Source organism: Girardinichthys multiradiatus, chromosome 18 (assembly GCF_021462225.1).
Source record: "Girardinichthys multiradiatus isolate DD_20200921_A chromosome 18, DD_fGirMul_XY1, whole genome shotgun sequence".
NCBI lineage: Eukaryota > Metazoa > Chordata > Actinopteri > Cyprinodontiformes > Goodeidae > Girardinichthys > Girardinichthys multiradiatus.
The window spans coordinates 44,927,551-44,953,428 of record NC_061810.1 but is presented as its reverse complement, the minus strand read 5'-3'; the positions used below and the strand labels follow the sequence as shown (position 1 = coordinate 44,953,428).

The window sequence follows — 25,878 nt, the reverse complement described above, 5'->3', positions numbered from 1 at the left end:
TGTTTTACTATAGCGGGGAAACAACAACAAAAACAATAACGAAACAAAATCAAACCCTTTTTGACTTATTCAGTTTTCCTTCTTTTCTAATATAGTTTGACATTTAGTTTATTTTTATTTTCACCCTGAGGCCGTTGTCAGTAACTAGATTATTTTGAAAGTATATTCCGGAAGTCAGCTTGTTTTCCGTTGTCTAGTTGGACACCGGTAGATCCTTCATCGCCTCCATTCATTTCATTCGCGCACAGTCGCATCCGAGCGGCGAACCCTCCCCTTACATTTCTCTCTCCGCCTGGAAAGATGGCTGCTCCGGTGGTGGCGAGAAGCTCCGGCCCGCCGCTTTGCCCGAGCTTCGCGGAGGTATGTTCGTTCCTGGAACGGTACGGAACAGCGCTGGACCTCCCTGAGATGACTTTCCCGCAGATGGAGAGATATCTGCGTGACACGACGGCAGGTGAGAGCTCGGCGGCGGTGGGCAGAAAGAAGTGGTGGGAAGCTGCGACACTCGAAGGCGAAAGGGGCCAGCACCACCACCACTGATACCTTCATCATCGTGATGGTGCTGGACTGTGGTGGAAAATGTGGTGTTGTCTGTGAACCCGACAGAGCAGCGTCACGGCCGGATCTTAAGCTTTGTAATGGGACCGTTATTTTACAGATGATGGCCCTGGTCAAAGCCAGTTTTCCTGGATAGTCTGACAGTTTCTACCCCGAGTTTGTGTCGTTCAGGTTAAGCTTCGTGTTAAAGTTTGGAGAATACGGGCACACACGGGGAGCACAACATGTGGCGCCATGTTTTTTCTCGGTGTTCAGTGAGAAGCTGTGGACAAATATTGTCAGAGCTGAGAGATTGATCTATTAAAGTTGGACTGGGAGCCATGATGCAGCTCCGCCGAGTGACCACACGCAGCCAACCGGTTAGCTCCGGAGTGTTGTCAGGTGTAATTTTTCACCGGCCTTGTCTCGCAGGCAGTCGGACGACATTAAAACAACTGTTCTTGATGTGATGCGGAGCAATTGGGAACCACGGTCAGTGGCTGTCAGACCCCAGAGAACCGTGTTCGTTCGGAACATTGGATGTTATTTTCTGGAAGAGGGTAAAGTGGCAGTCAACTTGCGCAAGCGCACTAGCCACGAGCTAACGAGCTAGCTGGATTTCTGTCGAATATTTGTAAAATTAACTATTGGATATTTACAGCTGCTTTACAACACCACGGCTAATTGCAAATGCGTTATTCAGAGTTATACATATATGTAGGGGTTGGACGTCTAGTTTTAGTGCGTAGTTTAAGTTAATAGACTAAAAATTTAGACTTCGGGTTAGCGTGTCGGGTTAGAGAAATCTGGAATTTCCTGAAATTTAAAATGTTCTGTGACAGCCTCGCAGCAGACCACCCATAGTGCCCTTTTGTAACATTGTACCTTTGTTATCATTATCAAAGTAAGCATAGTGGATCTATGTATCACAACATTAATCTAAAGACAAGCCTAAAAACACGTATTTGCTATTTTTATAAAATTATAAGAAAGAAATTCTAAGTAAACTTTATAGTAAAATATGTAAAAATATGATAATAATCTAGTATACCTTGATGTTTCTTCTGTAAATGGTGAGAAGCAAATCTGTACTAACCTTTTGGAGGGATGATTATGTAAATCAGTGACTCTCAAACATTTTAAAATAAGAACCACATCACTAGTGTCACCAGAGTGTCAAGATGTTTAAAAACATAGCATAACAGGAGCTGGACTTGTTATGTTGCGTTTTGTCACAAAATATAGAAACAACAACAAAAAAAACCTCTTATCAATTTATGCTACATATAGGTAAAGTTTTTCAGGTTGAAAGAAGAAAGAGAAAGGCCACTTGAAGTGAGAATTCAAAGAGGGAACGATCCAGGTTTCTCAAAATCCAGTACGGATGCCCTGCATTTAACGTTTATTAATGGTTGGTGTAATTAATAGTTTATTAGCACTTTTGGCAGTTGGTATTTCATAAAATCTTCACACACATAAATACAGATATAGATTTAATATGCAAATATGTTTGTTTAGTCTTAGAAGGCATACAACATGGAGACATACATTGCTATAGCTTGTCTTGCTAACAGCAGCCTGGTCATTCAGTACGAGTGGTAAATCTTACTGATCTAACTTGTCATTAGAACAGGGTTAAACTGGGTTTGATGTTATTCGGAGATCCAAGTTCCGACTTTAGAGCTTGATGGATTGGAGCATAAATATACACCAGCACTTGGTTTTAGTTCGGTCTTTTGGTTCAGTGTTTTATTGGGGGGTTGTATATGCTCCATTGTGTTGTGTGTGGGCTTATTAGCTCAAAATTATAGCTAATTTGGCTAATATTTACTTTGTAAGTAGTTACAATTTACTCCTTATCATAGATTACTTTAAGCATCATAGAAAGTAGCCCAAGTACCCCTGCTTGAGAAGCTTGAATATAAATGATCATATCCTGCTCTGTTTAGATGTAACAGTAAGCATGGGGCAGCAAAGAATTCTGGGAGTTTGTTAACCTTCAGTAAAAACAACACAGTGTAATGGTATTTACGCAAAAAAAAGCTAAACATATGATAAAATTACATTTACTTAAAACCAAGAAGCAACTGTTGTACAACTGATTGATTAATAAACTTATAATAATTTTTTATGTCTGGAAATCACTAACAGGAATAAACCTCCAGCAGAAACGGGCTCAGTGTGCTGTGATCACCATGACTGTTCCTTTTTGATAAAGCTTATAGTCAGAGTGGCTTAGTGGCTGAGCTATCTTCCTTATTTTTTACCTCCGTCTTCCTCCCTCCCTGTTGGTTGGAGTAAGGGGGAGTCAGGTTTAGCCTAAACCGGCTCAGTTATGGTTGAGGTGCAAACACACCTTCCATTTCTGCTACCCGTATGACCCCTTCTCTTTTCCAATGGTTATAATCAGTCTGACAGAGGGAGGTATACCAATCCTTGTGGTTTTTAGTATAACAATGACCATCAGTTAGACCCTTTGTGAGGTGCCTTGAGACAACATTGTTGTAAATAAGCACTGTTTAACTAAATAATCTGAACTGAAACTATCTGTGTAGTTATGCTGCTATAGGCTTAGGCTGCTGGAGGACATAATGACCACTTTCACCCTCTTCGCTACATTCTCACACTACTCTCCAATTTTGCATTATTTGCTGTTATTTCAGCTTTTAACTTTGTTCTCTCTTTTCTCTTCCTAGAAGCTACACCTGGCCTGACTCTGTGTCTACCTGTGACACCTTTCTGGAGAGGGGCATCGTCCGAGCTTCTGCTGGCAACAACTTAATGCTCACCTTCTACCAATGATCCACATGGCCCTGTCTTTTAGTGTTTAATCCTTTCTCTCTCCTAGACATAGCGATTGACTGAGCTTTTACTGTGACTAACTCTATGTGCTCTCTTTCAAACTCTAACCTTGAAAACCGGCTCAGAGTTTATCTGTTCTTTCTTTCTAGGTGAAACGACAAAAAGGAGCTACATCCACTAACATTTACTTTTCCTTCCCATAGAAAGTACTCCTGGATCAGTGCTTCTTTGTTCTCTTTGTGTCTCTGCTCTGTTCTCTCAAACCCCCAGTCGGCCGTGGCAGATGGCCGCTCACACTGAGCCTGGTTCTGGTTCTGCTGGAGGTTTCTTCCTGTTAAAAGGGAGTTTTTCCTCTCCACTGTCGCTACATGCATGCTCAGTATGAGGGATTGCTGCAAAGTCAATGCCAGTGACTGTCCACTGTCTCTACATGCTCATCCAGGAGGAGTGAATGCTGCAAGTCACTGACTGGATGCAATCTGCTGGGTTTCCTTAGATAGAAAAACTTTTTATCCAATTTGAATAAATAACTGAATCTGACTGCACTGTTCAATGGTTAGGATTAATTGGAATGTATGAACCTGATTGTTGTGAAGAGCCTTGAGACAACATGCGTTGTGAATTGGCACTATATAAATAAAACTGAATTGAATTGAATTGGTGGTGTTGGCATCTGGAAATATTTCCAAATAGAAAAATTTGTCTATCTTGAAAGTAAAGGAAAAATGTACTAATGTTCTTTTGGTTAGCTGTCCTGCAGTGTGCAGCAACAGATGGGATGAGTGTAACTCTGTGCAAACTCCTGTCACTATAGCACTTCCTCTGGCGTTTATGAAAAGAACTTCAAACCATAGGAACAATATTACAGAAGATTTTAGCAGCTTTCGACCCATAACTTTTTAAAACCATTGTATATCGTTATACCAGTAACTTGCCCATGCCTATCTGTGTACTTTACAAAAATCAAATCTTATCCTTATATTTTGCGATATTTATTCCTGAAATAAACCTTTTCTTCCCTTTTAGCATGCATGAAAGAATAGTAAAACAACACATGCAGATGTTTTTATGTTTACTAGATTTTAGGCCTTTTATTGTCTGCTTTCCAGTTCCGAAACCCTTGGTGGAGCTCCATGTGAAGCTGCTCAGAAAACTGGGGAGGTCTGTAACCACCGACCGCTGGGAAAAATACCTGGCAAAGGTAGGAAGATTTTACATAGGTCTACATATTATTCCTCTGTGACGTCACCAGACAGCATATTTTAACTGTATGGGGTGGGAATAAGTTCGGTCTGAACTGACATATAATTTGTGTAGGTTTGCCAGGAGCTGAACAGCACATGGGCCTGGGAGTTGGAACAAAAGGGTTACCAGGAGATGTCAATGGAGTGCAAGTCAAGCATACTCAAGGTATGACGGTTTTACATTAACTATGCTGAAAAGTCTTGAATAATTGCATTACATTTACCTTCTTTTCCCCACACATGCTTTTTATCCCTTAGTATCTGTGTGAGTGCCAGTTTGATGACAACCTGAAGTTCAAGATGGTGGTCAACGATGAGGACCCAGAGAAGATGCGTCTGCAGCCTATTGGTCGGGACCAGCAGGGCTTGATGTACTGGCTCCAGCTAGACCAGGAGCAGAACATCCGGCTCTATACAGAGGAGCAGGATGATCTGGATGGATCCACGTGGAAGTGTATTGTCAAGACCCGTAATGACCTAGCTGAAGCTCTGGAACTGCTGAAGGCTCAGATTGAGTCTAATCAGTGTCAGGATCAGGACCAAAACCAGAATCAGGCAGGATCCCACAGCACCAGCCCTGCAGAGAAAGACACAGGTATGATGTGGAAACCAGCAAGTAATTCTCTAGACTTAGCAAGTTACCAGTGCTTTCAGGTTTTACAAAAATTGGGAAAAAAATGACTACAAAATTTGTTAAATTGTAAGTTAACCATTCAGTGTTTTAGTTCTTCTTTTCCCCTTTAAGTATTTAATCATCTATAACAAGTACATTTAGTTATAATTTAACTAGATCGACACTGATGGGGTTAAAATGATCTAAATCAGTTCCAGTTTCTGTACTTTTTATATTTTTTTTGTTTGTGATCCATAGCTAATGAAGACTTTGGAGTCAAGAATACCAACCCGCCCAAAACATTTGCGGAACAAACTGATAAGAAGGCCAATCCTGTCACAGAAAAGAAACAAATAAAGCAAGGTATCAAACTTCTGTTTCATTTTGTATTCCTTATGAATAATGACTAGTTGTTCTGTCAAAAACCACATATTAACTAAAAACTAATTACTAGTGACAGAACTTTTATCTTCAGGCTTAAATTATTGGTGTCAAACTGAGCGCAGTGTAAACGAGTACGTGTTATAAAGGCTGCATGGTTTTTGTTTTGTTTTTTAGGCATTCCTGTTAATGTTTGGGTTACTTTTGATAGCTTTTTTAACCTTTATTACTCAGGAACATTTTAGTGCGTGACTATAAGCATTGATTATTTTACAGTTTACCGGCCCAGCTGGTTGGTGACACCATCCTGACCTCATCTGCACTGCTCAGTTTTATATAGTTTATATCCACGCCTGCAAAAATGTTCTTACTACTTGAAGTTTTTTACATTTTGTCACATTTCAACCTCAGACTTCAAACTATTTTATAGGAATTTTATTAAATAAAACAAATACAAAGTAACACATAATTGTGATGTTGACACAAAATTGTACATGTTTTCCAACATTTGTTAGACACAAAAAGCGATGGATATGAATTTATTCTTCTTGAGTCAAGACTTTGTAGAACCGCTATTCTCTGTACTTTCAGCTGCACGCCTTTCTGGGTATAGCTCAAGCTCAATCAGACCAGATGGAAAGCATCTAAACATGTACTTTCAGGTCTTCTGAGTCTCAAATGGATACAGATCTAGACTTTACTGGAACATGAATGTGCTTTGATCTGTATGTTTAAGTTGTCCTGCTGCATTCTGGACCTCCGCCACAGTCAAGTCTTGTTTTCTTCCTGGATTGCCTTGTACTTAAGAGCCCAGCATTCATGTCCCTGCTGAAGAAAAGAAAACACATAGCATGATACAGCCACCACCATGTTTCACCTTAGGGATGGTTTGTTCGAGGTGATGTGTAGTGTTAGTTTTTTGACCACACATGGCTTTTTGCATTAAGGAAAAATGTTCAGTTTAGCTCCATCTATCTTCTCACGAACCCTGACCAGCTTCTCTTATCTTCTCTAAAGACATGATGCAGCCACCACCATCTTTTACCATAGAGATGGTATAATTAGAATGATGTGAAGAGAGCATTTTGCATAAAGGCAAATAGTTCAATTTTAAGAACTCTGACCAGCTTCCCTTTTGCTGCTTAAACAAGCATCACCACAGGATGATGCTGCCACTACCATGTTTTACCATAGGGATGGTGTGATTTGGATGATGCCAAACAGAGCATACCACCAAGAAATTCAGTTTTGGTGACATCTGATCATAACCCCTTCTTTTGCAGTGCTCCAGTTTGGAAAACTGCAAACAGGACGTGTTATAGTTTTCATAATGAGTGGAATGGCGTCATTCTTGTCAGTCTTCCATAAGGGCCAGATTTGTGGAGAGCTCAACTAACAGTTGTTGCATCGACAGAATCCTCCACCTGAGCTGTGGATCTTTGCAGGTCCTCCAAAGGTGCATGGTCCTCCGGGCTGCTGCTCTGGCTAATACTCTCATTGACTGAACTTTCTGTTTAGGAGGATGCCATTCTCTTGTAGACGTTCAAAGCTTGAGATATTGCTTTGTAACCTAATCCTTCTTTATTGGTCTTCAGTGGGTTCCTTGGTCCTTGTGATACTTTTGCTCGAAAATAACTATTTATTACCAATACAATTTAGGTGACTTGGTAACGCTTACTTTTATTTGTGTGTATGATAATAAAGAGGACTGAATGGCTCTCCATACTTGTAGAAATTATTCCTTCCACTTTACGGTATCAGATTAAACAAACTACTTTTAAGGTCTGTGGTTATAACAAGGCAACATTTGAAAAAGTTCAAGGGGTATGAATACTTTTGGAAGGGATTGTATCTGTTCTTTGCTTGATGTGTCTCTGTGGATAATCATTTAGTCCTTATTGTTTTGCAGTAATAAAGGAGGAGGAGGAGATAAAGCAGGAAAACACTGAATCCAAGATGGAAGAGAAGATGGATCGTAAACTGGCTGCATTTGATAACCGCGTGAGCACGATCACCGCCATTAAATCGGAACACAGAGACCCTGATGGACCTAAAAATGCTGTATCGGTTCTTATCTCACCTAGTGTGAGTTTGATAAAGATGAACCCAGAAGATGAAGCAAAGAGGACCGCAGTCAGATGCAACCAGCAGGCCAAGATACCCCTGAAGAAGAGGGATCTTAAGCTTGCAGGCTGCTTCCACACCAACCACCTTAACAACACCAACAGCAGCAGTATTATTGTCTGTAATCCCTCATTGGTCAACAGTAAAGACTGTCGGGGAAGAGATGGGAAGGTACTGAACTCATTAGCACCCCAAGGAAGTCCAGGATCTTCTCTGCAGCAGCAGCAGCCGGTTGTCATTGTATCAAGGCAGGAACTGACCAATGGTGGAGCTTCTCATCTGCCTCCCAGAGAGGGTCATAATGGGGTTATTGGTCAGGTTGGAGTTGTCAGTCATGTCGGCGTCATCCGCAGTCCACCTGAGCTTCACAGAGCTCTGGGTGCTGAGCACCGAGAGGAAAACGGGCCAATGTCAGAACCCTCTGGGTTGAGGGCTGCAGAGGAAGGTAACGAAGTGAGCAGGCAGTCAGTCCTGGTTAAAAAGAGACAACCTGATCAGGAGACGACACCAGCTCCCTCCACTCTTCCTCTTCATGCAACACCACCATTCACATCCCTGAAAATGGAAGTTATAGAGAGGAAAGTGGAATCTGTTAGTTTCTCCTCTCTGAACACCACAGAGACCAGTAGACAGATGGGGGAAGACCAGAACACCAAAACAACAGAAAAGATGGACGAGGGGAGGACCACTGATCATAACAGCGGTCAACAGGAAGAAGGTGATCCGGAGGAGAGCAGAAAAGAATCAAGCGGTGTCATCTCACCTCAGAAAGCAGACAAGCTGAATAAAAAGGACCAACAGGGACAAGGGGTCAATGGTGGACTGGTCAGTGTAGTTAAGCTGAAGAAGATTGGATTTGTATCAGAACAGAAAAGGCTTCCCCTGGAGGAAGCATCTTCTGAGCTCCAGAAAGAAGGAATCAGGCTGAAGATCAAGATCCCACCCCACCGGAGAAACAAGTTACGGAGAAAAGAAGGAAAGGAGGAGATTAAAAACAGAGAGCAGGAAGTGGAGAAAGACGGGAGGCCACTGAGGAGATCTGCAAGGATATGCAGGTGTGTGAGCAATGAAAAATCTAAATCTTCTGCTGCAGTTGATTGTGACTAAATATTCCTCACATATGCACCTTTTTTCTTGAAGATCATCTGCTTTGCCAAACTGCAGGCCAAGCTCGAAGGTGACAGAGAGCCAGAGAAAGAAATCACAAAAACAAGAGACGCCACCTGCCAGTATGAGGGAAGGTGAGGAGGCGGACGAGGAAGAAGATGATGAGGAGCAAAGCTCTCCTTTGACAAAGAACCAAAAACAAGAACCTTCTGGAAAATTTAGCAAACGAAGGGTAACCCATCTGTAGTTTAATATAAAAATATATATTTAAAAAATGTAATCATTTAATTGATCCTTTTTCATTCTTACCATTTTGAAAGTCTGTCTGTTACATCTGTTTTTTTTAGGGTAAACGAAGGCACGGGCGACCCCGATGGACCAACGTTCGCCCGAAGAGACATAAACCAAACGAGGAGGGGGACGAAGAGGACAAGGGGAAGAAACGAGGAGAGGAGGAGGAGAAAGAAGGAAGTGCCTCAGAGGAGGAATTATGTAAATCCAAGGAGATTCCCGCTGAGGATGCCTGCACTCACTGTGGCCTTCCCAATCACCCAGAATTGGTACGAACTCGCAGGTTTAGAAAACGTTTCATCACTGCAACAAATGATAATTACTTTACTGCAGGGGCGCTCCAGTTTTGTGGCAGTTTGATAAATGGACTCCAGTTATGAAGCACTTTGCTATTCTTGCTTAACATTCCAAGTGCTTCCCAACACTAATCACATTCACCTTCAGTGCAAAGGAGGAGCAGTTCAGGGGATCCAGAGATAAAACCAACATACAACGTGATTAACTGGTCTGCCTCCTCAGTCTGAGCCACAGCTGCCCCGAGGTCAGGAACTGATGGGAGGGGTCCTGTTAGATTACAAAAGTGAAACCTTTGGCATCACTGGTTTAAAAACAAAACAACAGATTGTGTTTTGATATATTTTTTCCACATATTTTTTTACTGTGAAGTAAATTTATCCAAGATCCCATTCTATTCTGTCACAAATTAAGACTTCTCACAATGTTAACTTTACACTCATGAGCAGAAATTACAGTTCTGAAACTAGCAAAGAGATCAAAACATTGGCATAAATGAATAAAACTTTTCTTCTTAATTTTGATTTCTCCTGAAGCAGTAAAGTCGAAGATGTTTGTGTCATTCGGAGGTTTTGTGTTCAGCTTTCCCATCAGTGTGTATTATTTCAGTGTATTTACTCATACATTTGTGTTTTTGCTCAGATCCTGCTGTGTGACCTGTGTGACAGAGGGTACCACACCGCCTGTCTGCGGCCGCCGCTCATGCTGATCCCAGACGGAGAATGGTTCTGTCCACCTTGCCAACATGTAAGCTGGAAAAAATGACCAACACGTTATATGTTTACGGTTTTGGTATAAAATATTATAATCAGTAAAAGTATAATTTCATACTGATTTAGGGCTTTTGATCATTCATTTAAAATGTTCTGTTTGCTCCATCTTATTATTCATACCTGCTTATTCAATTCAATTCAGTTTTATTTATATAGCGCCAATTCACAACACATGTCGTCTCAAGGCTCTTCACAACAGTCAGGTTCATATATTCCTATTAATCCTAACCATTGAACAGTTCAGTCAGATTCAGTTATTTATTCAAATTGGATAAAAAGTTTTTCTATCTAAGGAAACCCAGCAGATTGCATCCAGTCAGTGACTTGCAGCATTCCCTCCTCCTGGATGAGCATGTAGAGACAGTGGACAGTCACTGGTGTTGACTTTGCAGCAATCCCTCATACTGAGGATGCATGTAGCGACAGTGGAGAGGAAAAACTCCCTTTTAACAGGAAGAAACCTCCAGCAGAACCAGAACCAGGCTCAGTGTGAGCGGCCATCTGCCACGACCGACTGGGGGTTTGAGAGAACAGATCAGAGACACAAAGAGAACAAAGAAGCACTGATCCAGGAGTACTTTCTATGGGAAGGAAAAGTAAATGTTAGTGGATGTAGCTCCTTTAGTCGTTTCACCTACAAAGAAAGAACAGATAAACTCTGAGCCAGTTTTCAAGGTTAGAGTCTGAAAGAGAGCACATAGAGTTAGTTACAGTAGAAGCTCAGTCAATCGCCATGTCTAGGAGAGAGAAAGGGTTAAACACTAAAAGACAGGGCTATGTGGATCATCGGAAGAGGGTGAGCATTAAGTTGTTGCCAGCAGAAGTTTGGACGATTCCCCTCTCCAGAAAGGTGTCACAGGTAGATACAGAGCCAGGCCAGGTGTAGCTTCTAGGAAGAGAAAAGAGGGAGAACATAAAGTTAAAAACTGAAATAACACTAAATAATGCAAAATTGGAAAGTAGTGTGAGAATGTAGCGAAGAGGGTGAAAGTGGTCATTATGTCCTCCAGCAGCCTAAGCCTATAGCAGCATAACTACACAGATAGCTCAGGATAACCTAAACCACTCTAACTATAAGCTTTATCAAAAAGGAAAGTTTTAAGCCTAGCCTTAAAAGTAGTTTGTCCATCTAGAGCCCACTGATGGTCATTGTTATACTAAAAACCACAACGATTGGGATACCTCTCTCTGTCAGACTGATTATAACCATTGGAAAAGAGAAGGGGTCATACAGGTAGCAGAAATGGAGGGTGTGTTTGCACCTCAACCATAACTGAGCCTAATTATCTGCCTAATGTTTTTGGACTGTGGGAGGAAGCCGGAGTACCCAGAGAAACTCATTTATACATAGGGAGATCGTTGCAAACTCCATGCAGAAAGACCCTGGGCTATAATTTAAAGCTGGAACCTTCTTGCCGCAGGGACACAGTGCTAACAACTGTGCAGCCCCTAAATTGTTCTTTCTGCAGGTTGAAATGACTACAATAATTTTTTTTTAAATAAAAGCATTAAATTCGGGTGAAAGTTTGAATTTATCGGGATTGTTCTGTAATCCAAACATGGTCAGAATTATAGATCCAGGCTCAAATATATATGCATACATCCCCAACAATATTTAGCTAAATATCCTTTAGCAGGTTGCTGCTTGACCATGTTCTTTTTGTAGCCACCAAAAACTTCTGGGGTGTTTCTGCCTGGATATTTGGCCACTCTTCATTGCAGAACTGGTACAGATAATTTTATTTCTTTGGTTTTGTGATATGGATCAGCCTTTTAATCATAGTTAAACATTTTGCAGTATTGTTGGAGTTAGGGCCATTATAAAACCCTCATTACAAAGCCCCACTGTATGATGCCGCCACCACCGTGCTTGACAGTTGGCACATTATTCTCAGCTTTAAAAGGAATACTTCTTATCATTGTGAAGAAACCATAAAGCATGGGAGTTTGTCAAGCTTGAAGGTGTAGGGTTTGGGGTAGGGGCTTCTTTCTTTTCTTTCCATTGTCCTAAAAAACTGGCTTCTCTGTCAAAAATGACACTGGTTTATGATCGGCTTGAGCCATGCTGGGTCCTGGGCTGTTCGTGCTCATCTGAAGGAGACAGTTCAGGTCTTCTTCCAGACCTTCACAAAGTAGTGACACATCTGAGTAACTTTTTCTTCTGTACATTTCACTAATGATCCTGGAATCTGCTGTTTATAAATAACCTCTAGGGCAAGGTAATAGGCCTTAAAATGCTTTAAAATATCTAGGTGAAGATATAGATGATTCCCAGTTCCACGTACTGAAACCACCTCCAATGTTTCACCGTTGTCTTTGGGTTAAAGGCCTTAAGCAACAGCTCTCACTAGTTTCTTTCCTGGGATTCTTTTAAGTCTATCTCCTCCTATCTTTACCAGGCTTGTTCTATGAGTGTAGCTCTGTATGAATTTCTAGACAATACTTCTACCTCCAGCCCTGGACACTTGAAAAGCTGTGATAACTTTGTTTAACCGTCTCCTGCTTTGTGAGCAGCAACAATTCTTTCTCAAGTCTAAACTATTGTATTTTGCCATCTCTAAATGTGCACCTCAAGTCTTACTAATATATATCCTTAATTGCATCTATATATTTTAGCCTGCATGGATCTGTTAATAAATTACACTTGTGTAAACAGTTCAGTTTCAAATCAGTTTGCTTATAAAGCGTTAATTCACAACAAATATTGCCTCAAGGCAAATCAAGTCAATTTAATGTAATTATACAGACGGATTTAAAGGGGGCATATGCTTTTCAATCCTTCCTTTTCACACTAAAATCATTTAATTGTGGTCTATATAAAGTAGAACTGCAATGCGTTGGTATGAATTCCTTGTTCTTGTAGCTCCACAGGCTCCTCTTTTACCTGTTCGGAGGTGCGTCTGAGAGCAACTCGTTTTGGTGCCATGGAGAAAGGAATTTCCCCACTGATGTGGGAACATTTCCATGAAAATTAAAATTTAACCAGGCACGTCAAAGAGGTTCTGATGCTTGGGGACGGTGTAATGAATTGTGTGGGTTAATACACCAACAACCGAATCGAACCTATCCTCTTTCAGCGTAGGCGTACTTGAGTTTGAACTACAAAATCACAGCAAGGAATAAATATGGCGGTAATGCAAAATTGATCACCTGGAAGTCCATGACTTTGTGTAGCTCTTCCGCAGCAAATAATGTGACGTAACAGTTGGAAAAATGTAACAGGAGGTAGAGAAAACTGAACGGACTGAAAAATATGACCCAAACAGAATATAAGGATGTCTACGCAGCACCCAGAGAGACTAAATTCAAAGTTTCTACATTCCTTTAGACTCCAAGTACACAACAAAATGTATTTAAGGGCCAAAAATGTGGATTTTACATGATATGTCCCCTTTAAAGTTCCAGTTGGATCCTCATTATCAGACAATACAGTCCGATTCAATTTTTTATTTAGATTGGTAAAAAAAAACGTTTTTTAAGGAAATCATGTATGTTGTATAATAACTTTAAGCTCAAAATTAATGACTGTTTGTTTGTGAACACTTATTGTTCAAACATGCTTTCCTTAAGATCCTTTTAAATGTTGCTGTTAATTACTAAATCATTTAATTTTCTTTTTGTCTTTTTATTCATGCTTTTTTATTGCGTCAGTGTTTTTGATGTCTTTGTGAATCTTTTTATTTTGTTTGGCAGCTTTAGAGTCTTTTAATTTTGTTATTTTTCGAAAGTAGGCAGACAGGAAGTGGGGTGGAGAGAGGGGGAAGACATGAAGCAAAGGTCTCCGGGGTCTGTATATGGGTCGTGTGCTCTGCCGCTACGCCTTGCGCTGCACCACGTCACTTTCACAGATTTTTATCTGTAAAAGGTTCTATATAGATAACCATTGCTCACTTGGTTACCTACTAAACTTTCCAATACAACCGTAGCACACTATTGGAAGTCGTGGTTGGGGTTCATCGCTTTGGTTTTCAAATCAACAGTAAACTTTGATATCTGGTATCATTGATATCTAGTTTATAAATCTGATGGTGAGCGGCTTGTGGTTTTTCTCCTTGTAGAAGATGCTGTGTGAGAAACTGGAGGAGCAGCTACAGAACCTGGACAGCGCGCTGAAGAAAAAAGAACGGGCAGAGAGGAGGTAAGCCCACCCACCAATAATATGATTGTTTTTCTAAATTCCACTGAAGGTAAAAATACAACCACTTGACGTTTTTTCTCCTCCCAGGAGGGAACGGCTGGTGTATGTGGGGATCAGTGTGGAGAACATCATTCCTGTAAGTTTTACCAGCTGCTTTAGAACCTTTCATTTAATCTTAAGCTTGCGGGTTTTTTCTGTATATATTTGCTCATTTTGAGGTTTTACGAGGGTTTTGTTTGCAGTCAGTTGATGAGTAAACTGCATCGCTTCTGCTTCTTAACAGGTGGTGACATCCTTTGTGTAGGACGTTTTTCTAGAGAAAAAGTTTATTTCTGTAGATTTTTCTGTAGAAACACTAAAAGTAACAACATCTGTCTTTGTCAGGAGGGAGATGGGGAGGAAGGCGGGGAGGAGGAGGAGGAGGAGGAGGAGGAGGAGAAGTCTGCGAAGAAAAAAGATCCCAAAAAGACCAAAACTCTGGGGAGGAGATCAACCAGAACCAGAAAACACATCAGCTACAGGTGGGTGTGGTGTTGGTGCAACTGGAGTGGCTGTTTGTGTGATGGAGTATCTGACCCTTTACAGCCACATGTTGTGCTGCAGGTTTGATGATTTTGATGATGCCATTGATGAGGCTATAGAGGAGGACTTCAGGGACCTCTGCAGTGGTGAGTGGTCAATGGAGAAAAAGCAGTTTGAGTTTGGCCATTTTGTGTGGCATACTGTGCCCTCTTTGTCACCCTGTAACCACAAACCTTAGGTCTGAGCTTTGACTCTGCCATTCTAACACATTAATATGCTTTGATCTAAACCTTTCCAATGTGGCTATGGCTGTATGTTTGGAGTTATTGTCCTGCTAGAACATGAACCCTAGTCTCAAGTTTTTGCAGCCTCAGTTCTTCTTGCACCATTTCTTCCTGTATTAATCTATCTTTAGGGAAAAGCTGGATTTATACTAAGATTAAATCACTGTAAAGCTGTCACCTTTATATAAATAAAAGCTGTATATAAATGCATGCAACACGTTTCATGTTTTATTGAAAACGTTTTGAAGCCATGTAATGTTTTCTTTATTTCCTAACTATGTGAGACTCTGTTGGTTTATCATATAAAATCCTAATATAAAACATTTAAGTTTGTGGTTGTAACGTGACAAAATGTAAAAAAATCTCTACAGCAATTTCCGCAAGGCAGTGAGATTGAGGGCCTAGACTGAGTGTTTTTACTCTTACTGGGCTTCAGGAGCAGAAACGGGCAAAGAAATCCCCACCGTTCTATCAGAAGTCGTAAAGGAAAACCAGCGGCCTATCAGATCCCAGACCCGTGCAGTCAGGAACAAGAAGAAACGGAGGCTGAACGACCTGGAGAGCGACAGCACGGCAATAGAGAGCGAAGAAGAGTTTATGCTGAGTAACAGGTTAGACTCAGGGTTTTCTATTCAGAGTCCTCTTCTTTCTCCCTCCCGGCCAATCATCTCATTTCGTCTCGCTATTTTCCTATTGCAGCTCGGAAGAAGAAGAATTTGGTGCGTCGGGTGGCGATGATGATGAGGAGGATGCAGGCAGCGAAGGCGGCGGCAGCTGGGACAAAGGAGCACGTCCCAAACGGGGTTTGAGAGGGGTGCCTAAATACAAACCCAGGAGGGCCCAACGCAGGGGCAGAAAACGGCGGCGGAGACGGTCCAGCGAGGAGGAGAGTGATATAGGGATGGGTGAGTGCACAGTACTACAGCGCCCCCACAATTAGTAGCACTCTTGGTGAAGATGTGTAAAAAGCACAATCTTCAACTGAAACTTTTAGAGAATCAAACTTTTGCTTTGAGAATATCGATTTGTTCCCTTGTTAAGAAACTATTTCCTTAATAAAATCACTGGTGGTACAATTATTTATTATGTTAATGCAGCAAGGTTGCGAATTGAACACCAGACTGTTGCGTCGAGGACTAAACATCTTTGCACAATAACATGTTATTCCTAAAAAAGGCCGATTTAGAGTTTTTGGCCCTTTAGACCGTCTTAGATCCAGTTTTTACGGAGAACCTTTGTCTGAAGTATACCCCCTACTGTAAGGTTTTACAGACATAACGTTTTTGTAAGAATCTGTAGGATAATTCAGTCCAGTGACATCAATTTTGAAACTGACTGATCTAAATTGGTCTAGATGCCTAAGAAAGTGGTGAAATATCCCTTTACCATACAGCCAGTGGAGTACAACTGCAGCATCGTGTTTTTGCTTGATTTGTAGAACACGGGTGTTCTGTAGGTTTTAGTTCTGTGGTGATGATCATAGAAAAAGGGTGATTTTATGTCTGCTTTTGGGTTACATCCATGTTCAGTTTACCAGTTGAGTCCAGCAGATGTTTGTTGTCCCTGATGCCCCATTAGCTCATTCAAATTGGCCTTTGTGTCATATTTATACTTCTGGAAAACATTGTCGACATCTTCTGCTTATCTGGGACCAGGTCGCGGGGGCAGCATTCTCAGCAGAGACGCCTACACTTTCTTCTCCCCAGACATCCCCTCCAGCTCCTCTGGGGGAAGCCCAAGGTGTTCCCAGGCCAGCCGGGAGACATATCCCATCCAGCGAGTCCTGGAGCCTTGAAGGCTCTATGTGTTTCGGCTGGCCTGGGAACACCTCTGAAAAACATATGGTCATATTTTACTTTTTCAAAGTTGTTTAGAGTGTATATGGCATTTCATTTAGTAGTGTTAATTAAAACACTTCAGTTACATGCATTTTATAGGAATTTAGAGGGGTGCCTGTGATTTCTTTTAATTTTTTTATTTAATGGGCTTTATTTTTCCTGTTTTTAAATTAAATTAAGTTAAAATTTGGATTATTCAAACTTTTTCTATGATATGTCGCTTCAGTAAAATTAGAATTTAATTTAAGGCTAAAACACCAACATTAAAAATAAGTAATAAAAAGTAATTATGTATGAATCCTAGATATTTAACTAATCCCTGAAATAATTAACAGGCAAAAAACTGGACAGCAGCTTTAACAAAACACAGAGCTTCAAGTGTTGCACATAGAACAAGAAAAAAGTAAGACATTTACAGAAAAAGCCAAATATCTGATGTGACGTGTCTCACCAATACAGCAGAACACAAACTGCACAATCCTGAATGTTTCCTGTCCTGGACCGGTCTTGTTTATTTTTGTACCACAGATTCTGATCGGTTCAGTGACATGACGGACAGCGACACGGACAAGAAGAGGCGTGGTCTCAGGCGGGGCCAGCGCCAGCAGGTGAACTACCGTGAAACATCAGAGTCATCAGACAACTCCAGGACCTCCACCAAAAAGGAGCAGGTGAAACGACGCGGCAGACCACGCAAGGAGCATTTTTCAAGCGACTACAGCGACGGTTAGCCCCTCTTCTCAAATCTCTTCAGAAGAAACAGGCTCCTGTAATCTGCATTTTATTAATAATAAAGTAAAATTATGTATATTTTGTCTTTAGTGTCAGCTTATTCGAGAGATTCTGAAGAGGATGATGATTATGATGAGGAGGAGGCAGATGGCCGGAGGAGAGTGGACAGGAGAAGAAGAAGAAGAGAGGAGGCAGAAGTCCGGAGTAGCAGGACAAAAGAGAGGCGGAGAAGATATAAGGAAGAAGGAAGAATGCGGTTGAAGACGAGGCAGCTGGGGAAGGATGATGTTGGGAGGAGATCATCAGCGAGGACGGACAGAGAGGAAGAGGATCCGGAGAGGATGGGCAGAGGGAAGAGGAGGGAGATTCTCTTGCAGCAGCGGCGCAGACGTCTCGCTCAGATGCTCAAGAAACGGCGACCTTCGACTGACGATGAGGATGAGTCAGAGTCAGACGATTCACAATCTTCATCAGGGGATGATCGTCCAATCCGCAAAAGACTCAATCGCATCGACTCTGATGACGAGGAGGATGAGAAACACAGCGATTCGGATGACGAAGCAGATGAGGATAAAGGGCAAAAGATAATAAGTAAAAGGTCCTCGGGGGCGGTGCAGAGAGCTGACAACAAGAACGATGGTGGCGCTCAGGAAAAAGGGAGGGGACGCAGCCTGTCTCCATCAAACAGACATCAGACCTGCAGAGACCCTCCAAAGCCTGGGACTGGAAGTCCAGCTGTGCGCAGGGACAGTGCAGGCTCAGGCAGACAGGAGAGCCATAATGGGCCCATGCATCTATCCGGAGAGGATGAAGATGAGGAAGGCCAGTCGGACTCATTAAACTCTGTCCAGAACAGCCCGAAGTCATGATAGCTGTGTTTGTGTACATATGGGTCACATGTTTTTGTTTGGTTCTATGATCCAGAGATCAGCTCTAAAACTGGACCTCCCTCTCTCACCATCACTTCTCTTCTTTTCACTGTTACTCTGTGGTAGAACGCTACACCCGAACACCATGCCCAACTTTCCGGACCAAAAGTCTCCTGACTGCTCGTCGCGGGAACATTTTTAGACTCTCCTCGCTGAGTAACGGACCCTAATGGATCCACGTGACATGGAAGCAGCAGGTTCATTATATGGAGTTGATTTGAAATGCATCCTGAAGCTCTTCATCATTCTCGTAGCAGAAACTCACCTTAGGAGAGTGTCAGGTCAAAACATTTACATCGGATCAGTCTGCGTTTGTCTCATGACGGTGAAGACAATTTTCCCTTCCTTATTTTAATAAACAAAATCTTCTGTCTCCAGTATAGATCTTGTTGGACAGAAACACCTGAAAAGCTTTTAAGAAATTATGATTTTTAGGATTTGGTATTTTATTGGCTAAGTTTAAACACACGTATAGTAAATCCAATGAGAACTATTGTAATTAGTTCCTGTTTGATTTATTTTTATACACCCGCCTGGCTTCTCTGTATTTGTACCTCTCTAACTTTTTCACATGTTGTCGCGCGACGACCACAAACTTCAGTGCATCTTTTGCTTCATAGACCAGTACAACAAAGGTGTGTATCTTTAAAGAAAAGACAAAATGATGCACAACTTCCAGCATTTTCTTTAGAACAGAAATCTGAAGAGTGTGGCATGATTAGTAGAGCCACATTTTGTTGCAGCAATTAAGCTTATTAGAGTGGGTGAGATTTTTCATTGCAAATGGCTTCTCTTAGGCTTAGACCATCTACTGAATGAAAGAACTAAAGGAAAGCTTAAGATTGGAGTCAGGATACTGCAACATTAGCAGCAATTGGTACCCTGACACACTCTGATGTCCTTACAGATAGTCCCACTCTATCCCCTACTGTGACCCACGCTGTCATTCCAGGTGGGAGTTAAACTAGTTCACCTTGAAACCATAGCATGTCTTTGAATGTTTACTCTGTCAGGAACCATAAACTTATATCTTAAAGTAAAGCACCAAATTAAACTCCCAGAAGTGAATTTCTGTGAATAAAACAAAATCTAAAACGGTGTGTCTCTTCTTTCCAAAGGATCCCCAAAATTTCTCCTCAGATGGACTGTGACTTCCCCCATAGAGATGACTTCCGCTGGTTGTGGCAAAAGGGACCGAGGCATTTGTATCATCATAGACTTGGGGTGTCTCTGCACAGCAGACAGATGACCTCTGACCCTTGTTTCCATTGTTCTTTGCAAAATAGCCTAGGCTTAGTCAGATTAGATGTGAACATCAGTTCTCAAATGTTGCTCTCGATTAGATTTCTGTCTACTCTGATCTAAACCATCTCATCGTAGCTCTAGTTGCATGTTAGGGTTGTTTGTCCAGCTGGAACAGGTTTTCTTACACACTTTTCTTGTTAGGCTCCATCCATCTTCTCTTTCTGCTGGCTTTGCCGAAGCTGTCATTTTAGGTGGGCAGCCATTTCTTGGCTCTCTGTGAGATGTTCAAAGCTTGGGATATTGATACAGCCTAATCCTTGGTCTTCATGATGCTGTTTGTTCTCTGACAAACCTTTGATGGCTTCACAGAACAGATTTTTGTCTAACAAAAGATCTAAAACGTTCCTTTTCATCCACTTTATAATCATACGTTACGTTGTGTTGGTCTATCACAGAAAATGCTGCTTAAAACATTGAAGCTTGTGGTTCTAATGTGCCAAAACTTTGAAAAGGTTGAAGTGGTATGAAGGCTTTTGAAAAGGCACCGTATGAGACTTAATTATTACATATATGTGTTCTTTAAATACTGAATTGTACAGCAGAATGCCTGCAAATACATCCCCCCTATTCATTTGATTTAAATGTAAAAACTACTTTGGATTCACAGTGTTCAGTTTCAGGCCACTTAGACCTGGAGGGTCCATGTTTGCTGTACATACTGTCTGTACGCTGTTCTTTGTAAGATAATAGATGTCCTGTTTAGTCTTCTAGTAAAATATAGTGTTATATTTTCTATAAGAAGGTGAGGAGGAGGGATGCTGCTGCGAGTGACGTGTTTAGATCGATCAGCTTTCGGCAGTTTGCTCGTTTTCTCTGACATTCTGCCGTGGAAAAGGAAAAAAACAATAAGACACACATTAGATGATTACCTTTTATTTTTACGTGTGTTTGGAGCCTGAAAGAGCTGAACACTACTTACAGTTAGCTACTAGTCTTTTATAGGTTTTTAACATTTCATGTCCTGATGAAAGGAATAAAACAAACAAACAAAAAAAGAAATCCACCCTTATCGTTTATCTGACGGGTCTCAGGTCTGGTTCTTCTGACTAACATCACTGTCGGGAGGCGACCTGAAATACCTTGTCGAGTCAAATAACTTTAGGTTTTAGAAGTGTTTTGGTTGTGCTTTTAATGGGAAGAACCTGTTATAAACAGACACTTATTAATAATCACATGGAGATGTATTTTCTACCCGTTATAAGTTGCCTTTTATGAAACAAGTTAGGGTAAAAACTTACACTACATAGTCCTAACATACAGTATACAGGTAGAAGTACAAACATTCATTAAGTCTGTCTGGAAGGTATTTTTCTTACTCGTTAGTATTTTGCGTGTTTTTTTTCCAGTCACAGCACCAAGAAAAAACCACACAAACAATTTAATCAGAACCTGGAGCTGCTGTTAGTAGCGATGCATTGTAAAGTGTTTATATACGTAATGGTTTTGTTTTGGTGAAAGAGTAATAAAACACCTAGGACTTTGAGGTTCGCTCGGTTCGAGTTTTTTGTTTTTAACACGATCGCAGTTTAAGTTTCATGAGTTTTTTCTCTCTTTCCAGTTAAGAGTCCGATGACTCGAGCTTCTCACCATGTGACACATTTTGATTTAAACTACATTCATCCCTGTTGATTCACCTCCATATGTAGTTTATACATCTAAATGTAGGCTGACAGTTTTTTTGAGGCATGAGAGGTGCTGCAGGCTCTCTGGCTGCTCTAGAAAAGGCAGGAATCACCATAACGACCGAAACTTCCTACTCTATGTTTGATTTCCTTTGTTGGCAGAAATGTGACCAGAACTTTTCTTAGTAGGATGGGAAAACCATTCGGCTTCTTTTAGGCTTTCTGTTTGTTCAAAACTTTGCTTAAACTGAGTTTTTAAAAGCTTGACCCATGACGAGTCTGTGATACCTTTGCAGGTCCAAACAGAACAAAGGTCAGCCGATGTCCTCCAGGATGTTTTTTGCAGCCATAAAAGTCCTGTGCAATCTTTATTTTTTAAAGATTTTTTGTGTAAAGCTTCAAAAAGGTACCATTTCACAATTGATTACTCTTTAAACAGCCAACTGATTATTTTATTTGAGGAGGTGCAAAAAGATCAACCTATTTTTAAGAAATGGCAAGTATTTCCCTGATGTTTATGCATAAATGTGTTTTAGGGTAAATCTGTCTTGTTCCTTATTGATTTGCACGATGAAGAAGTTAAAACGTTTGACAAGAAATTGAGATTTATAAGAATAATTGCACCACCTCTTTAATTTATCACTGTTGCTTGTGCCTGAGACAATGAGAAAAGCTCAAACTAATAAACGACTGCTCAAAGGAGGGTGAATAAATAAATCTTTATAAAGTGTTAAAATGGTTAAAAATCGGTTGTGTAAACTTTACATTTTCTTAAAGGTTTAGCTTTTGTTACAGGTGGCCGACGCTTTGTAGAAACCACCAAAAAGCTGTAAAACTTGGATGGTGGGAAAAGTGTTTTTTTACCTAAACAAAATTGGGTTTTAAGTAAGTAACCAAATGTTCTTTCAGGTACTTCCCTGTGGTTGTTCAGCTGTTGTGGGATTACATTACAATACACACCCTCTTCTACCTGGGTTTCAATAGCTCCTAATCATGTTTTCTTCTCATCAAAGAGTTTAAACGATTTCCTGGATGCAGAAATGTGATGATTTACATCGATGTGGAAAAAGGGAGCACATTTTCTGGGATCTGACTGTTTAAAATCTGTGTCAGTAAACGTCTGGTTCTTTGAAGTGAGATGAAACATCACAGTGCGGTTTTTTATTGCCACCATTCCAGCATCGTTCCAGCTGTGCTCCGGTTTCATGATGTATAAAACTGGCACCACTGGATGTGAATGTGGCTCCTTCCATTTTTCTCTGTTGTACTGTTACTGTAGTGCTGCTGTAACAAATGTTTTCTAAGTTATTAAAACCAACATCTCAAGCATCTCCTTCATGACACGCCCTGTGGTTCTTTTCTTTAAAGTTGTTTTGTCCGCTCCGACTAAAATCACTCAACATTCGACAGCTCTGTTTAAAAGATCTATTAGAAACGGTGCTTTGGAGAAATTTCAGATGTTTTCACATAATATGTGCATTAATAGATCAATCTCTTAAGTTTGGACATTAACTTTTAGGAAAACATCCTGCACTTGCATCTAAAATGCTCAGTTTTGCTAAACATCCAGCATCTAAAATTGTGAACAAATACAGCTAAAAAAAAAAACTTTATGAAAAAAAATATATATTTTTGTCACTCGTTTCAGAAAGTGAAATTCCTATATTACATAGATTCACTATGCGTGTCACAAAAAGAATGTGTGAAATAGTTGAAGCATATTCATAGAAAGGTGGAAGGAAAACATGGTAGGAAAAGGTTCACCGGCAACAGGGACAACTGCCGCCTTGAGCAGATTGTCAAGCAAAGTCCATTCAAGAATTTGGGGGAGCTTCACAAAGAGAGGACTGAGGCTGGTGTCGTTGCATCAAGAGCGACCCCACACAGACGAATACTAGACATGGCCTACAAATGTTGCATCTCTCCTGTCGAGCCACTCCTGAACCAGAAACAGCATCAGGAGCGTCTTACCTGGGATAAGGAGAAAAATAACTGGACCTGTTGCTCTGTCGTCAATTGCAATTCATTTGGAAATTGAGCTCCCAGAGTCTGGAGGACGAGTGGAGAGGCACAGAATCCACTTTGCTTGAAGTTCAGTGTAACGTTTCCACAGTCTGTGATGATTTGGGCGTCCAGGTCATCTGCTAGTTCTGGTCTATTAGGTTGTCAATACAACCATCCACCAGAACATTTTAGAGCACTTAACATTTCCTTCTGCTGACAAGCTTTAAGGAGATGGCAATTACATTTTCTAGCATGACGTGGCACCATCCCACACTGCCAAAGGTACAAACAGCTGGTCCAATTAACATGGCGTTACAGTGCTTGATTGGCCAGCTGACAGGCCTGACCTGAACCCCATAGATAATCTATGGGCTGTTGTCAAGAGGCACCAGAACCAACAAGGCAGATGACCTGAAGGCACCTATAAAAGCAACCTGGGCTTCCTGAACACCTCAGCAGAACCACAGGCGGATCTCCTCCATGCCACGCCACATTGATGCAGTAATTTATACAAAAGGAGCCCCAACCAAATTTTGAGTGCATAGAAATTAACATACTTTTCAGAAGTCTGACATTTCTGCTTAAAATAACTTTTGTTTTACTGATCTTATGTAATATCTTACGTTTCAGAGACACAGAATTTGGGGTTTTCATTATCTGTAACCCATAATCATCAAAATTCCAAATAAATGTACTTGAATCTATGAGTTTCACTTTCTGAAGTGAGAAAAATGTCAAACTTCTTCACTATATTCACATTTGTTTAGCTGTACTTATCATCTAAAGCGTTTTAGATTTAATTAGAAAAATTGCATTTGTAAAACATTTATGAGCAATAGTCAGGATTTTACTTATTCTCACAATTGCTCATTTGCAGCAAACATTTTGGTATTTAATAAAAGGGACCAAGGTTTGTGTGTGAAAACCTAAATACACACTCGCTAATCCCCTTGCATTTCAGCAGGAGCCAGATGATAATAATCACGACCGGAAGTTCAAAAATAAGCAAGGGTGAAGTTATGGAGCTTGGATGACTATGGTCTTTAGATAAGAAGCTGTTGCTTGTCAGTCTGGGAAGGGTTATAAGGCCATTTCCACACAATTTGAAGTCCATCATTCTGCAGAGACAATATTCACAAGTGGAAAACATTTAAGGCAGTTGCCAATCTACCCAGGTTTGGTCGTCCCAGCAAATTCACCAGAAGTCAAGCTTTACAACAATCAGAGAAATTTCAAAACAACAAACTCTCCAGGCTTCTATTGTGTTAAAGCACATGAGAGGACAGTTATAAATTCACAGAATATGTATGGCTTGGTTGGAAGGGTTAAAAGAGAGCCAGTTCTTGCTGAAAACATCTCAGCCCAACTCAGGTTTGCTGACATCTGAATTAACCACAATACTTCTGAAAAATGTCCTCAGGACTTACGTGATCAAAGTAGGGATGTCTGGAGAACACAACCATCAAGCGCGGTGGTGGAGGGCTAATGATGTGGGCTTCTTTGGGAGCCACAACACCTGGACACATTGGAGTCACTAAGTGGACCATGAACTCCTCTGAAAGCAAAGGTATTCTAGAGTCAAATGTGAAGCCATCTGTCAGCCAGCTGAAACCTGGCCCAAACTGGGTCATCAACAGGACAATAATCCCAAGCAAATCTACATCAGAAAGGCTGAAACAGAAAATAATTAAAGTTTAATAATCGCCCAGTTAAAATCCAGACCTCAGCTTGCAAAGCTCAATGAACTGAAGCAACCTTTACAGAGGAGTGGACCAAAACTACTCCACAACGATGGGATGGATGGATGAAGGAGGTATACAAGGTAACCCACAAGATGCTACATACAAGTAAAATTGTAAAATATTTAAAACCCTTGAATTTAAATATGTGCTTTCTTTTCATCCTGACATTTTTAGCCGTATCTATGTTGCTGTGCAGTTAATCTTAGATTGAAATAATTTCAGAACCAGGTTATTTCTACAGGGTTCTAAGATGTAAAATCATAAGACTGAAAGTAACTTTTTTCCACCATTGTAGCCGTTTTATTTTATTTAAGAACTAAACTAAATGTTTAATCCTGTAATTTAGGCAGATTGGTGCTCTCATGTCTTCAAAATGTTCCTGTTATGTTTTTGTTTATGCCTCGATCTGTTTTCCTGAAGGTGTGGGGAATTTTTGAGTTTTCGAGTGCAATTAGTGGTCATTTTGTTTCATTACAGATCTTTAAAAAAACATTTAAGTGTTATTGTTGAACACAACCAGTAACACAGCTTTGGGTAAATATAGACTTTAAAAAAAATTACATACCCTAATTTTAACATCGAAAGATACTTGAACT

The 25,878-nt window shown here is 40.7% G+C and overlaps 1 protein-coding gene across 3 annotated transcripts; it reads left to right on the top strand.

Annotated features, from left to right (window-relative positions):
- The first annotated feature begins 208 nt into the window (after positions 1–208).
- Positions 209–22,865, top strand: rsf1a (remodeling and spacing factor 1a). 3 transcript variants are annotated; one of them, XR_007042382.1, is made up of 18 exons: positions 209–454; positions 4,449–4,540; positions 4,657–4,749; positions 4,842–5,178; positions 5,455–5,559; positions 7,487–8,756; positions 8,842–9,040; positions 9,156–9,368; positions 10,036–10,140; positions 14,225–14,304; positions 14,392–14,440; positions 14,689–14,825; positions 14,908–14,972; positions 15,547–15,721; positions 15,810–16,015; positions 17,477–17,674; positions 17,771–18,934; positions 19,728–22,865. XR_007042382.1 is itself a non-coding variant. In XM_047391711.1 (17 exons), exons 1-17 carry the CDS (start codon positions 301–303, stop codon positions 18,547–18,549), a joined length of 4,233 nt encoding a protein of 1,410 aa, XP_047247667.1. In that variant the 5' UTR covers positions 209–300; the 3' UTR covers positions 18,550–22,865. The 3 variants fall into 3 exon arrangements, 2 of the variants coding, with proteins under 2 accessions (XP_047247667.1, XP_047247666.1); XM_047391711.1 differs by having other exon boundaries at positions 8,866–9,040; positions 17,771–22,865; XM_047391710.1 differs by having other exon boundaries at positions 17,771–22,865.
- The last annotated feature ends 3,013 nt before the right edge of the window (positions 22,866–25,878 follow it).

Bases quoted from the DNA above. Each gene is read 5' to 3' on its own strand.
- rsf1a (XM_047391710.1), top strand. From the start codon at position 301: ATGGCTGCTCCGGTGGTGGCGAGAAGCTCCGGCCCGCCGCTTTGCCCG. The intron at 16,016-17,476 runs GTGAGTGCACAG...TTTGTACCACAG, and splicing joins GGAGAGTGATATAGGGATGG to ATTCTGATCGGTTCAGTGAC. The intron at 17,675-17,770 runs GTTAGCCCCTCT...TTTTGTCTTTAG, and splicing joins TTCAAGCGACTACAGCGACG to TGTCAGCTTATTCGAGAGAT.